The following is a 14,896-nucleotide window of genomic DNA, read 5'->3' on the forward strand; positions in this document are numbered from 1 at the left end:
ACACCAGGTTCTAGTCCCGGTCGGGGCGCCGGATTCTGTCCCGGTTGCCCCTCTTCCAGGCCAGCTCTCTGCTGTGGCCAGGGAGTGCAGTGGAGGATGGCCCAAGTGCTTGGGCCCTGCACCCCATGGGAGACCAGGAGAAGCACCTGGCTCCTGCCATCGGATCAGCGCGGTGCGCCGGCCGCAGAGCGCCAGCCGCGGCGGCCATTGGAGGGTGAACCAACGGCAAAGGAAGACCTTTCTCTCTGTCTCTCTCTCTCACTGTCCACTCTGCCTGTCAAAAATTAAAAAATTTAAAAAAAAATAAAATAAAAAAAACTGACTTCATTTGTTTGAGAAATGAGAAATTACAACAGAAATTCTAAGTTACCATTCAACAGTATATTCATACATCTAAGCAAGTATGCTTTTAAAGGGACAAAATTCTAATTTCTTTCAACAGAAATTTACAGTAGTAACATTTAGACCCTTACTTCATTTCTTACATGCTTTACAATTTGATATAGGTACACAGAAGGAAAACTATATGAGCAAAGATAACTGTGTTCATGAAACAGCAACGTAGTAAAAAGTAAGTATGATTGCCAACACTGCCTACAAATACCTTAAAATAGATGGGAGCCATATCACCCACTTCCTTTGGGAGAGGAATACATTCATAAATCATGTGATACTGCTTCTTCAGGTTCGTGTTAGTTTCTAAAAAGATGCAGTCCAAACCTTTATCTTCAAACATCTTAACCAATGATTTTCTGAACATCTAAAGGGAGAAAACCTTGGTAAATAAAGAACTCACAGAAAATTCAAATTAAAGCACTTAAAAAGAGATTCAAAACACAAAAACAATAAAAGATATAATAAATCTCTAAAAAAAGCAATAATGCCTGAAATCTACTTTTACAGTATAGTTACTTTATTTCCTAAATTTCTGATATAATTTCACAAATTTAAGAAACTTTAAAAACTGAAACCAGGGGCTGGCGCTGTGACATAATGGGTAAAGCTGCCGCCTGCAGTGCCAGCATCCTATATGGGTGCTGGTTCAAGTCTCAGCTGCTCCACTTCTGAACCAGCTCTCTGCTTTGGCCTGGGAAAGCAGTATAAAGATGGCCCAAGTCCTTGGGCCCCTGCACCCGTGTGGGAGACCCGGAAGAAGCTCCTGGATCCTGGCTTCGGATCAGTGCAGCTCCGGCCGTTGTGGCCAACTGGGGAGTGAACCAGCAGATGGAAGACCTCTCTCTCTCTCTGCCTCTCTTTCTCTCTCTGAATAACTCTGACTTTCAAATAAATAAATAAATAAATAAATAAAACTGAAACCAATTCTATATCTATTGGAAAAAATTCAACAATAAATTTTAAAAAATGAAAATAAATTTTCATGATATAATATGCAGAACTGACAGCAAAATCAAGGAAAGCATCCATAAGTCAAAAAAACAAAGTCTGGGAGGTAGTATCCTTAAATTCAGGAACACACAACAAGCAGAATTCACTTCCAATTGTTTCTCTTTGCTCAATGCATTTGTATATTCAGGCAGTCCTACCAAGTGACTAAAAATCTAATACACTACAGATGAAAAGTAAGATGGTTTTATTTTCCTAAAGAACTTAAGCATTATTAAGTCCCTTGTGGATGGTTGATGGATAGATGAATTTCACTCCTGTAGACCTGAAGAATAGATGTTTTTAGAGTGTAGCTGAGCACAGCTTAATGGTCCAGAATATTTATAAGCATTCCCATGGTAGCTTCATAGATGCAGGTATGGGCTGAGGGAAAAAAGGAACAGGCTGAACTCTGGACATCAGAGGCCAGCTCTTCTCATACCACGATGTTCTAGTGTCTGAAAATTCTAAATCCAAAGTTGGTCTTGGAGGGTGTTCTACAAGTACATGTGTCTAAGGAAGAGGATTACACATTTTATTTAGATTTGTTAGCTTGATTTACATATTTTTAGTATTTTAAGCTTTGTACTTTGAGGTGATTATTTTTAATTAATTAATTTTATTAACAATTTTGTTTTTAAGAAAATAATTTTAACAGAAATACAAAAAGTGGACATATTTATGGAGTACCATAAATATGGATTGGATACATGTTAGAGTAAATATATATATCTCCTGAAACATTTAATATTTCTTTATGGAAAAAAATCTAAAATCCTATCTTCTAGGTTTTATTCAGCTTAATATCTTATATTTTTGATATAACATATTTTTAATTTACATGATAGTCAAAGGATTAATGGTTTACTGAATAGTTTAACAAATAAAAGTGAAAAAAGGCCACAGTCCAGAAAGAGAATAGGTTAAGGGCTATAAACAATAAGCACCACTGACTTATGGAGTCTCTGTGCTGTTCTAAAACTTCTTTACTGAAACTTTTCATCAATCACTCCCCTGGAATCAGTATATGGGTGAGATATTTCTCTCTCTCTCTCTCTCCTTGTCTCTCTGTTATCATTATCATTATTATTATTTTGTAGTTATCAGAAATAATATAGAATGATCTAATGTACTCTTTACTCAGTTTTCCCCAATGGTAACATCCTACAAAACTGTGGTACTATTATCACAACAAAAATACTTACATTCACACAGCCAAGAAAGACACAGAACAATTCCAACACCAATAATAAAGATCTATCTTATTTTTAAGATTTATTTATTTAAAAGGCAGATTTAGAGAAAGAGAGAGAGGGAAAGACTTCCATCCACAAGTCACTCCCTAAATGGCCTCGAAGGCAGAAGCTGGGCCAGGTGGAAGCCATGAGCGTCTTCTGAGTCTCCCACATGGGTGGCAGGGGCCCAAATACTTGGACCATCTTCCACTGCTTTCCCAGGTGCATTAGCAGGGAGCTGGATGGGAAATGGAGCAGCCAGGACAGGAACCGGCACCCATATGGGATGCCAGCATCGCAGAGGGCCAGATGAAGACGCAGATGAAGCTCCTGGCTTCTGGCTTTGGCCTGGCCCACTGTGGCCTCTGGGGAGTGAACCAGTGGATGGACAATCTCTCTCTCTTTGTTTCTCCTTCTCTAACTCTGACTTCCAAATAAATAAATAAATCTTTTTGTAAAAATGAAAAATTTTAGCTATTTTAGTTCCTTTTTTAAGCTTACTGGTTTTATTAACATTTTTTAAATTTTCTATATGGTTTTTCTGTCTTCAATTTCATTGATTTCTGGGCATTATTATTTTCTTTTCCTCTTTTATGCCTTCAAGGTTCTTGATGTGGGACTTTCCTTCTCTTTTCTAGTCTAGTTAGTGCTATAGATTTCTCTCTCAGTACTGCTTTAAAAATTTGCTTTAACAAATTTTTAATATACTAATTTAATGTTCATTCAGATTCAATTTATTTTTTTTTAATTTCCCTTGAGAATTCTCTTTGATCCATGGATTATCTAGTATTAGTATTTCTTTTACTGATTTCTAGTTTGATTCCACTGTGTAAAGAACACACCTTATTTGATACTAGTCATTTTAAATTTAATGAGGTTAGTTATAAGGCCTGATACTGTCTATTTTGCTATATGTTCCAAAAAGAAAATATACTCTGTTATTTTGGGGTGGGATATTCTATAAATATAAATTAAATTCTGCTGACTGATGGTTTTTGAAAGCCAAATAATATGGCCGGCGCCGTGGCTCAACAGGCTAATCCTCCGCCTTGCGGCGCCGGCACACTGGGTTCTAGTCCCGGTCAGGGCACCGGATTCTGTCCCAGTTACCCCCCTTCCAGGCCAGCTCTCTGCTGTGGCCTGGGAGTGCAGTGGAGGATGGCCCAAGTGCTTGGGCCCTGCACCCCATGGGAGACCAGGATAAGTACCTGGCTCCTACCATCAGATCAACGCGGTGCGCCGGCCGCAGCGGCCATTGGAGGGTGAACCAATGGCAAAAAGGAAGACCTTTCTCTCTGTCTCTCTCTCTCTCTCACTGTCCACTCTGTATGTTAAAAAAAAAAAAAAAAAAGAAAAGAAAAGAAAAGAAAGAAAGCCAAATAATAGCCAAAATGATATCCAGGTTCTAATCCCTGGCACCTATTAATGTTACCATCTATGGCATAATTAACTTGTTAGTGTAATTAAATTAAGAATCTAGGAAATAAGGCAGAAGTGTATTCCTGAATTATCTGACTATATCCTAATTGTGATTAGAGTTGCCTTTGAAAAAGGAGGCAGACATATCTTTCTACTAGAGAGGAAAAGCAGTGTAATGAGAGTAGCAGACTGGAGGGAAGCAGACACCAGAAATTCACAAAGGGAAGGAATGGATTCTCTTCAGTGTCTCCAGCAAGAACCAGCCCTGACATCACCTTGATTTTAGTCCCACACAACTCATTTGGAATTTTGATCTCCAGAACTGTGAGACAATATATTTCAGTCATTTTAAGCCACCAATTTGTGGTAATCTGTCACATCAATAAGAGGAAACTAACACAATAGTGTTTTGAAGTTCTTCTATATCCTTCCCGATTTTCTACTTTGTTCTATCAACAGTTGAAAAGGTAGTGCTTGTAGTGTCCAACCATAACTGTAAATTCAATTTGTCTCTTTCTTCTTTCAGTTCAATCAATTTTGCTTCACTTAATATTTATATAATTATATATTTAATATACTTAACATGCTTCATATATATATGCATACATATATACACACATATTTATATACATACACAGACACACCCAAGAGTATTCTAAATAATTTATCACAGTCTACTGGAGTCACAAGTTCAAGTGAAATATTGAAACCTTATCTTGTTTTACATCCCTTTAGCCTCCCCCTTTAAAATGTAATTGTCCTAAATACTTCCTCTACATACATTTAGAAACATATCAGACAGTGTTGTAACTTTTTACTTCAATCATCAAACATAATTAAGAAAATGATGGAGCTGGGAAATGAATTTACTCATATTTTTACTTCTTTCATTTTTCTTTCTCCCTTCTTGATTTCCTTTCTGTTTAGAAAACTTCCTTCAGACAATCTTTTAGGATAGGTCTGCTGATGACATATTCTGTTTTCCATCATCTGAGAATGTCTTGATTTTCTTCTTCATTCCTGAAGAATACTTTCAGTGAATACAGAATTCTAGTTCACAGATCTTTCGGCACTGGAAAAATGTGATGCTACTTCCTTCTGGCTTCATGGTTTCTGGTGGAAAATATGCTGTTGTTCAAATTACATTTCTTTTACAGTATATTCCTAATTGTTTACTGAAACATTTTCATGATGGCTGCTTTAAAAATTTTTGTCAGGTAATTAGAACATTTTTGTTATCCTGACATTATGTTATCTTGACATTAGATGTGGCTTCTCCCCCATTCATGTGTTGGTGGCTTGGTGTACAATGTGCTGATTTGAGAGATGGTGAGACTTTTCAGAGCTGAGACTTAGTGGGAAGTCCTTGGGAGTCCTGCCCTTGGACATAATTAAAGTAGTTCTCATGGGTTAGTTCTCAAGAGGTAGTTGTTATAAAAAAGAACAAGTCCAGCCCCACCCAGTTCTCTGGCTTCCTTTCTGGCAATGTGATCTCTTGCTCCCACAGGAGCTCACACCAATGTGGTGCCATGAGGCCTTTCATCAGAGTCAAGCTGTAATTATGGTGCTATGCCCTGGAACCAGCAGAACTGTGAATTAAATAAACATCTTTTCTTTACAAAGTATCCAAGCTCCAAGTATTTTGTTATAGTAATGGAAAAAAAAAAAAGGACTAACATACTTGGATACTGGCATCTGTTGATTGTCTTTTTTGCACAAGTTGAGATTTTCCTTATTTTAAGTTTTTAAAAATATTTTATTTATTTATTTGAGAGGTAGAATTACATACAGTGAGAGGGAGAGGCAGAGAGAAAGGTCTCCCTTCTGTTGGTTCACTCCCCAAATGGCTGCAATGGCTGGAACTGCACCAATCCAAAAGTACTGAGAGGGAAGGACTCCTCATGGCAGAGCCTTACCATGGAAGGAGCGTGGCTACCTGTGTTACTACTTGGATGTAATCTGTTGTGGAGAGCTGCCCAACTCACACTAGAGTATTCTGTAAGGAACAAACTTTTACTGTCTCAAGGTACTAACAATGAGGCTTTTTCTGTTACAGAGTAAAAAATAATAAGATAAGTAATTCACTAACATTGGTAAAAAGCTGTTTATGAAGCTAAAAGCTACTGATGAAGTAAGAACCAGCAATAGGTAACTCCTACATTTCCCTCTATTCAACTGCTATGTCCCAGATATTTTCCTTTGCACATTAAGTGCTACATGTAGAAAATAACAAAAAGCAAAATAGTAATAAACTATACATGTGAATTTGGTTTGTAAGAGTTTTTAGATTGTCTTTATTAGTAAATATATTTATGAGCTTTTATTAATTTTGCCACTTATTTCAATATCCAGTCCAGTTCTATGTTAACATGATAATTTTATATACTAGACAAAGGAAAATCATTAGTAGAGTAGACCTATATATATATATATATATATATTTTTTTTTTTTTATTTGACAGGTAGAGTTGCAGAGAGTGAGAGAGAGAGACAGAGACAAAAGTCTTCTTTCCACTGGTTCACTCCCCAAATGGCCACTACAGCCAGCGCTGTGCCGATCCAAAGCCAGGAGCCAGGTGCTTCTTCCTGGTCTCCCCTGTGGGTACAGGGCCCAAGCACTTGGGCCATCCTCCACTGCCCTCCCAGGCCACAGCAGAGAGCTGGACTAGAAGAGGAGCAACCGGAACTAAAACCCAGCGCCCATATGGGATGCCGACGCCGCAGGTAGAGGATTAACCAAGTGAGCCACGGCGCCAGGCCCCAGACCTATACATTTGTAAACAAAACGTACTGAGGAAGAAAAACTTGGATTAAAAATTAGCAGAAACAAAAATTACAATAATTTAAACAATCCAAAGATCATCTCAAAAACTTCTTTACTTTTGTTTGTTTTTAATCTCTTTCTTATTTAACTGTTAGATGATTGTTCTGGGTTCTATTTGTATAGTAGTGAAGAAAGCAGACTCAAAATGTCATGGATTACAAATAAAACTGAAAATATCATGTTAGCTATTGTTGCAATGAGGGTCCAGTACTAAAATATGCATAAACATCATACTAGCAGCACCAAGGAGAAAACATATATATTTCAGTATATCTCCTCTCTGTACATAAAAGGCTAATTTAAAAAAACATGTGTTAATGGCTAATTAGAGGTGACCTGCTTCACGAAAACCAAAATTTTCTCCATGTTCCTCATAATAACTATAGCCCACATATTTCAATAATACTTATGCTTAGAGTTCCATGATAACTAAACAAAGAAAGCTTTTATACTTCACTATTATAAGAAATATCAAAACTAGTTTATGCTTGTGAGAGAGACAGAGACAACATGTCACAGGGATTACATTACATTTCCAGATTCCTAGTAGAAAACACCTAGTTTTGGGTACTCATCATTTTTCTATCTAATTGCCCATTCTTTGTTTAATCAATACATCTGAACTAAAATTCCTAATAATGTAGTTGAGTAAACTCAACTGCAGACTGTGACAGTTCTTAATTTGTATCAATAAACATAAAAATCGAGTAAATTTGAATAAGTAATTTTTAAATTAAAGAGTTTTCCTTAAAATATTGAAGCTATATAAAGTTGAATATATAATATTAATGCTCTAATTTACTCAAATTTTTAAACTAGAATGTTTCTAAATAAAAAGTTGTTCAAGGGGCAGGCACTGTGGAATAGCAGGTAAAGCCACCACCTGCAGTGCCAGCATCCCACATGGGCACTGGTTCAAGTCCCAGGTACTCCACTTCCGATCCAGCCCTCTGCTATGGCCTGGGAAAGCAGTAGAGGATGGCCCAAGTCCTTAGGCCCCTGCACTCAGAGGAAGACTCAGAGGAAGCTCCTGGCTCCTGGCTCCTGGCTTTGGATCAGCGAGGCTCCGACTGTTGAGGCCAACTGGGTAGTGAACCAGCAGATGGAAGATCTTTCTCTCTCTCTGCCTGCCTGCCTCTCTTTCTCTCTCTGTGTAACTCTTTCAAATAAATAAATAAATCTTAAAAAAAAAGTTATTCAAGATAAGTGTTATAAGACAGGATAGAATATACATATTTGTCTCTACTCCCTCCATGCAGTAACTCCTCAAAAATGTCATTAAAACAATTCTTTAAAAGCCATTAAGCCTACGTGAAGAATGAGAGAAGTTCATGAAAATCAAATTATACCATAATATCTGACCTAAATGTCAGAAATCTGGCTCATACTTTGACAGGAAGGAGGAGTATAAGAAGCAAAAAACCTGTGCTGCACTGCAGAAACCTGCTTAGAAATGGGCAGTACCAACTACTTATGGAAACAGAGGTGAGGGTGTGGCTAAAAACAGATGGCTTAGATGAAAGACTTTGGAAAAAGCAATTAACATGCCAGATCCCCTGCTAAACAGCAGAATGCTAAAGGATTATCCTCTGGAAAATGTAAAATAACGTAGCTGAGCTAAGAAGATCAGACATATCTGAAAGTACACAGCCTGAGAACAAAGGTATTATAGGAAAGGTTAATGTTCTTAAACAGGCAACATTTTGCCATCCTCAATTCTCTCCACCCCTCAACTCCCACACAAAAGAAAGCAGAGATGATCTAGACAGGAGATTAAGAATCTTTTCTGGAGGATCTGAGTAGTCCTAAGAAAATGACTTAGAGGTAGCAGTCAATGGTTACCAAGTAAAATGGTCCCTTCACGTCACTCTACAGTGAAGTTCATTACAGACAAGCATCAACAATGCCCATCTTTCCCATTCCATCAATTTGGGAATCAAAATATGGGCCTACAAGATCTGACTATAGCATGTGCTCTAAGATATTTATCAAACAGATAAAGGTAAATGTAAAAAGGACCAAGTTAAACTATATATTTAACAAAGCTAACAACCTGGATCTTAGTCATTTTAAATTTATAATTATTTAAGTATGCTCTCCTGAAATGTATCTCTATACCTGTTATTAAACAGACAATTCGAAGTTACACTTAAATGTTACTAGATATGGTGCTAAAAAAACAACCTCACTTAAAAGAAATAGTTCTTCCATTTGCAAACAATATTTTGAATCAAGCCAAATAATTTTTAAATGTAGGATAGGTGTGCAACCATAACAATATCTACCACAGTGGAATTAATTTGAATTATTGCACATATCTGAAAGTAAAAATAAAAACATGGGGTCAGCACTGCTTCACAGAGGATTAAGACAATGCCTGAAATGTTGGAATCCCATATGGGTGCCAGTTGGAGTTCTGGTTGCTCTACTTCCAATTCAGCTCCCTGCTAATGGCCTGGGAAAGCAGTAGAACAGGGCCCAGTCTTGTCTGTCCAAAATGAGCAAGACCTGAAACAACCTCCTGGCTCCTGGCTTCAATCTGGCACATCCCCGGCTGTGGTGGCCGCTTGGGAAATAAAGCAGTGGATGAAAGAGGAAGGGCGGAAACAAAAAAAACGAAATCACCTGCAAGAAGCAATAACATATATAGAGCAGCAGCCCTTGTATAGACTGTTGAGGAACAGTTCTCTTAGGTTTTTTTATTCCATTTTTTCTTTTTTTCTTGCTTTTTCTTTTTTTTTTTTTCTTGGATAAAATATGAGAGGGAGCAGGAAGCGGGGGGAGTATGGGTGGGAGGGCAGGTACAGTGGGAAGAATTACTGTGTTCATGATGTTGTATTTATGAGATACATCCAAATTAAAAAAATAAGAAATAGATCTCTCTAACTCTGCCTTTCAAATAAATAAACTGAATCTTAAAAAATAAACAACAAAAAAGCCTATTTCTTTAAGTAGACTAAGATTCATCTACTTAAATTAGTTTACTAAAATCCTATGGTTATTTATAACTTTGAACAAATGCTTCCTTTATTAACAAAAAGATATATGATGTCATTAACTACATAAAACAATTTGGCTCTTTTTCTCCTTCATCCAGTTTTCCACAATGAATTTGGCTAACAAAATCTGCTAAACTACAATGTAAGCTGTACTACAATATACCACACCTTTGGGCAAAATTAATGATTTTATACTTGCATTTCTCTTAGCATGTATTAAGACTGTATCTTGAATTGAATAAATTTCTTCTTTATTCACGTCAATGTTTTTCAACAAGTAGCTTAATTTCTTCCAAAAATATAAACCATACACACCAGATTACTGTAATTACTTAAAATATTTTTGGTATTATATTTGTAAGTTAAATCAGTTTTGTATGCATAAATTTTTAAAAGCATCTCAGAAAAATTCTAAAATGATTCTAACAACTAAATTTCTGTATTTCTTATCTTAAATTACCTCATGGCATTGGCATCTACTATTTCAGAAAACAATTTTTTTTTCAAATCAACTAGTGTTTGTCCTCATTCCTACCTGGCTTTCCACAATAAAACAATAAAAATCTGCCTTTTTAACTTCCACAAAATTAAATTTAAAAGTACAAGTAGTGGCCGGTGCCGTGGCTTAACAGGCTAATCCTCCACCTTGCGGCGCCGGCACACCAGGTTCTAGTCCCGGTTGGGGCGCCAGATTCTATCCCAGTTGCCCCTCTTCCAGGCCAGCTCTCTGCTATGGCCTGGGAGGGCAGTGGAGGATGGCCCAAGTCCTTGGGCCCTGCACCCGTATAGGAGACCAGGAGAAGCACTTGGCTCCTGGCTTCGGATCAGCACGATGTGCCAGCCGCAGCGGCCATTGGAGGGTGAACCAATGGCAAAAAGGAAGACCTTTCTGTCTCTCTCTCACTATCCACTCTGCCTGTCAAAAAAAAAAAAAAAGTACACATAGTAAGATACTAAATTTCATCAAATACAGCCAAAGTTGGCATGTTTATCAGACTAGTATCTACTACAGTGTCTTTTTTTTTTTTTTTAATTTATTTGTTTATTTGAAAGGCAGAGTTACATAGAGGCAGAGGCAGAGAGAGAAAGAGAGAGAAGTCTTTCATTCGCTTGTTCACTCCCCAGATGGTCACAATGGCCAAAACTGCACCGATCCAAAATCAGAAGCCAGGAGCTTCTTCTGGGACTCCCCAGTGGGTGCAGGGGCCCAAAGATTTGGGCCATCTTCTATTGCTTTCCCAGGCCATAGCAGAGAGCTGGATTGGGAGTCGAGCAGCCGGGACTCAAACCAGCACCCATATGGATGCCAGCACTGCAGGTGGTGGCTTTACCCACTATGCCACAGCACTGGCCTCCCTACAATGTCTTTTGAAATTTTACAATTCTCACATTTTCTGAGTAGGATTCCCTGTAACTTCTGTTCAGTTTTCAGACATTAGAAAGTTTTCTTTCTCCCTTTCTCTTTTGGTCATTATAAAGTCTTGAAATAATTCAGCAACAGCTTTACTCATGTTGCACTGTTCAACCTCCTGATGAACCAGCCACAAAAACAAATCCCTAAATACAAAAGCTAAACTAGGTTATGATGAAAAAGGAGCAGAAATTAAAGCAAGTAACAAAACAACCACAAAATCACAACAGTGGAAGAGGCCAGTTCCATCACAAAACAACAAGGCAACTGCTGAATACAAGCATCTAACTCCCAAAATTTCTTTTCATTATCTGAATTTCTTTACCCTCTTGGTTGTGATTTATTAACTTACTTTGGTAAGAATTATTATTTCATGCTACACAAACTCCTGGTCAGAAATCTTAGGTTAATGTTTTGATGTAAAAATAATTCATACTGTATTACAGTCTAGAAACAAGTTTTCAAAATGCGGAGTACTTATGGGAAATAAAATTAAGAGATAGTGAGTGCTGGAAACATGATCTGCAGATACAGACAACTACAAAAATGTTTAAGTTCAGAAGGTAAAATTATTGAATGAAAATATAGACCCTACTGGACTCTACCACACTAGTTTATAAAAATTGCTCATGGGCTTTAAAATGACAATGACATTTTCATGCTTACCTGAATTTCCTCCCAGATGTCCTCATCTAGTAATGTGGCTGCTCTGTGGTGCTGCAAAGGGACTATCAGGCAGTGCCCCTCAGTAAGAGACTGGAAGTTGGGTAAACACAAATAAACCTATCGGGAAACAATTTTAAAGTTGAAATGCTACTGTAATTTACTCACACTTGTAGCTAATAATTAACACAGTACACTTGCTTAGAAGAAAACTTTAATCATAATATTTTAAAGATTTAATTTTCATAACTATTTTAAAAGCCATAAAAATGTTTTTTTTTATAACTGGAAATTCAGAATATAAGTTGCAATTTTCACTGCTACACATAAAGATTATCCAAGGAAGGAAAAATAAATGATACTACATCCTTGATCTAAAGAAACTATATACTTTGAAAGCCCTTGAAACAACAAAATTTCACAAGAATACAAAGAGACATGGCATGGCCTGGTAATGGCAGAGTGCTCTAATCGATGGACTATTAATCAGACCTTTTATCTCTCACAAGCTGAGAAAAGAAAACCTAGCCAAGAGAGAGAGGAAATGACCTCACGGTGACTTCGCTGCTAGAGTCAAGCTCTTTTTATTTCCATACATGTATTACTTAAAACTGGTGCTACTTTTCCCAATAAATACAAACTAGGAAAATGGATAAAAGATTTCCTAAGGAGCATAAATAACTTCCTGCAAAAGGGTGTTTTATCTATTATTTGTTAAATTGTAGTTGGAAATATTTTATATGGCAGATAATTATTTTATAAAATAGTGGGCAGTTTTAAAACTTTGCTGTGAACAAAGAAAGAGTGGCTACTTAAATTTATACTGGAGGAACTAGGACTGTGGCGCAGCGGTTAAAGCTCCAGCCTGCAATGCCGGCATCCCATATGGGAGCTGGTTCCCAAGGAGACACCACTGGACTACAGTCTCAAACATTTCCCAATGCACAACAGGAAAAATTTAAGTGTTATTAGAAGTTTAGTTTATTCTTATATTTTAAGGATATGGAACAGAATAAAGAAATATACAATATATATATAAATGTGAGAGATATATATGGTAATAATACATATGTGATATATATATAGAAGTTATGAAAGTCTTGAAAAGAACTTTAAAAAATTAATATAGGCACTTGGCTAAGATGCGTTTTTCCTTTTTAAAAACTGTTTACATATTTAGTGAAGTTTTTACATTTACCTTTGAGATAACTTATGGAGTGAAAGAAAATTGAAAAAAACAAGGGTAAAAAATGAAGCAAAAGAAATCAAATTGATAAACTGACTACTTTAATGATCTAAAGATATTAAGATTACATATTATGTATGAATGCGAGTGTACATAAACAACAAAAATAAAAATATGTACAGGGCCAGCCGGCACTGTGGCTTAGCAAAAAATGCCACCGCCTGCAGTGCTGGCATTACATATGGGCGCCAGTCTGAGTCCTGGCTGCTCCACTCCAGCTCTCTGTATGGCCTGGGAAAGCAGTATAAAGATGGCCCAAGTCCTTGGCCCCTGCACCCACGTGGGAGACCCGGAAGATGCTCCTGGCTCCGGGCTTAGGATCGGCACAGCTCCGGCCGTTGCAGCCATCTGGGGAGTAAACCACTGGATGAAGGGATGAAAGACCTCTCTCTCTCTCTCTCTCTCTCTCTGCCTCTGCCTCTCTGTAACTCTGCCTTTCAAATAAATAAATCTTTAAAATAATAATAATAAATATGCACTGTATATTCACTAATTCATTAGCTCCTGAAACTGGCATTCAGTATTTAATCTCTTCTACTACTATCACTTTCTCACTATTTTTTTTTTTTTTTGACAGGCAGAGAGGACAGTGAAAGAGACAGAGAGAAAGGTCTTCCTTTGCCGTTGGTTCACCCTCCAATGGCCACTGCGGCCAGCGTGCTGTGGCCAGCGCACCAGGCTGATCCGATGGCAGGAGCCAGGTACTTATCCTGGTCTCCCATGGGGTGCAGGGCCCAAGCACTTGGGCCATCCTCCACTGCACTCCCTGGCCACAGCAGAGAGCTGGCCTGGAAGAGGGGCAACCGGGACAGGATCGGTGCCCCGACCGGGACTAGAACCCGGTGTGCCAGCGCCGCAAGGCGGAGGATTAGCCTAGTGAGCCACGGCGCCGGCCCTCACTACTTTCTTTCACTGCTCCGTGAATGCCAATCATTTATTCTTCATAGGTTTTTACACACTGATACCCCTCCGTGAAACATTATTCATTTATACCTTCAAATTTCTTGCTCCCTCCCATCATACATAATTTATTAAAATATCTCAGAGACATTTTCTAGGCCACCTTATAAAAAAATACTCCTTCATAATTTATCTCATTTTTTCACTTTATTTGCATGTGAGACAATTAATACTTCAGTGTCAGAGTAATTATTACTTTGTTTTCTGCTCTATTTCACTAGAATACAAATTCCAAAAGTCTTTCTAATCCTCACACCTTTTCTCCAGTAGCAAATTAGGTTTTGGCATGTATCATGTACACAAAAATTACTTACTTACTGAAACAGTTAAGTCTATAAAAATTTATTGAAATAAATGAGTACTATTCACTATGAAAAAAGCTAGATGTTTGGTATACAATAGTAAGCAAAAGTTATTTGTCTTAGCGCAGCTTAAAGAGTATTAGAAGAGAAACTCAAGAAACAAGTAAAACAAAGACATGTAATAAATTTGTTCAAATTATGAGATATCCTTTAAACAAAGAGGTCCTTTGAGAAAGTAAGCAGACAGAAGCTAATTTAGATTGACATAGGTGATTTTAATGTTGAGAATCAAGTATTAATCATAAAAATAAGGTCACACTGCTGGTAAACAGCAGTCAGAGCTGGAATCCATCAAACCTGGATTCCAAAGTCCAGGGCTTCATCATTACCCAATGATGTCTCTCTAAAAAGAAGAATCACAAAAGATATGTGCTATTATGGCTCACTTCATAGA

General features: G+C 37.4%; 1 protein-coding gene across 6 annotated transcripts in view; it reads right to left on the minus strand.

Moving 5' to 3' along the window:
• CWF19L2 (CWF19 like cell cycle control factor 2) overlaps positions 1 to 14,896 on the minus strand; it is a 155,727-nt gene that overhangs the window by 17,831 nt on the left and 123,000 nt on the right. For 5 of the 6 annotated variants that reach the window (XM_062196955.1, XM_062196954.1, XM_062196952.1 and 2 more), the window contains 2 exons: positions 11,938 to 12,054; positions 605 to 760 (listed from right to left, as the gene is read on the minus strand). In XM_062196955.1, the coding sequence (XP_062052939.1) occupies positions 605 to 760; positions 11,938 to 12,054 (273 nt within the window). The remainder of the gene's footprint in view (positions 1 to 604; positions 761 to 11,937; positions 12,055 to 14,896) is intronic. The other variant, XM_062196956.1, reaches the window with a different exon arrangement.

This window comes from Lepus europaeus, chromosome 7, assembly GCF_033115175.1.
Source record: "Lepus europaeus isolate LE1 chromosome 7, mLepTim1.pri, whole genome shotgun sequence".
Taxonomy (NCBI): domain Eukaryota; kingdom Metazoa; phylum Chordata; class Mammalia; order Lagomorpha; family Leporidae; genus Lepus; species Lepus europaeus.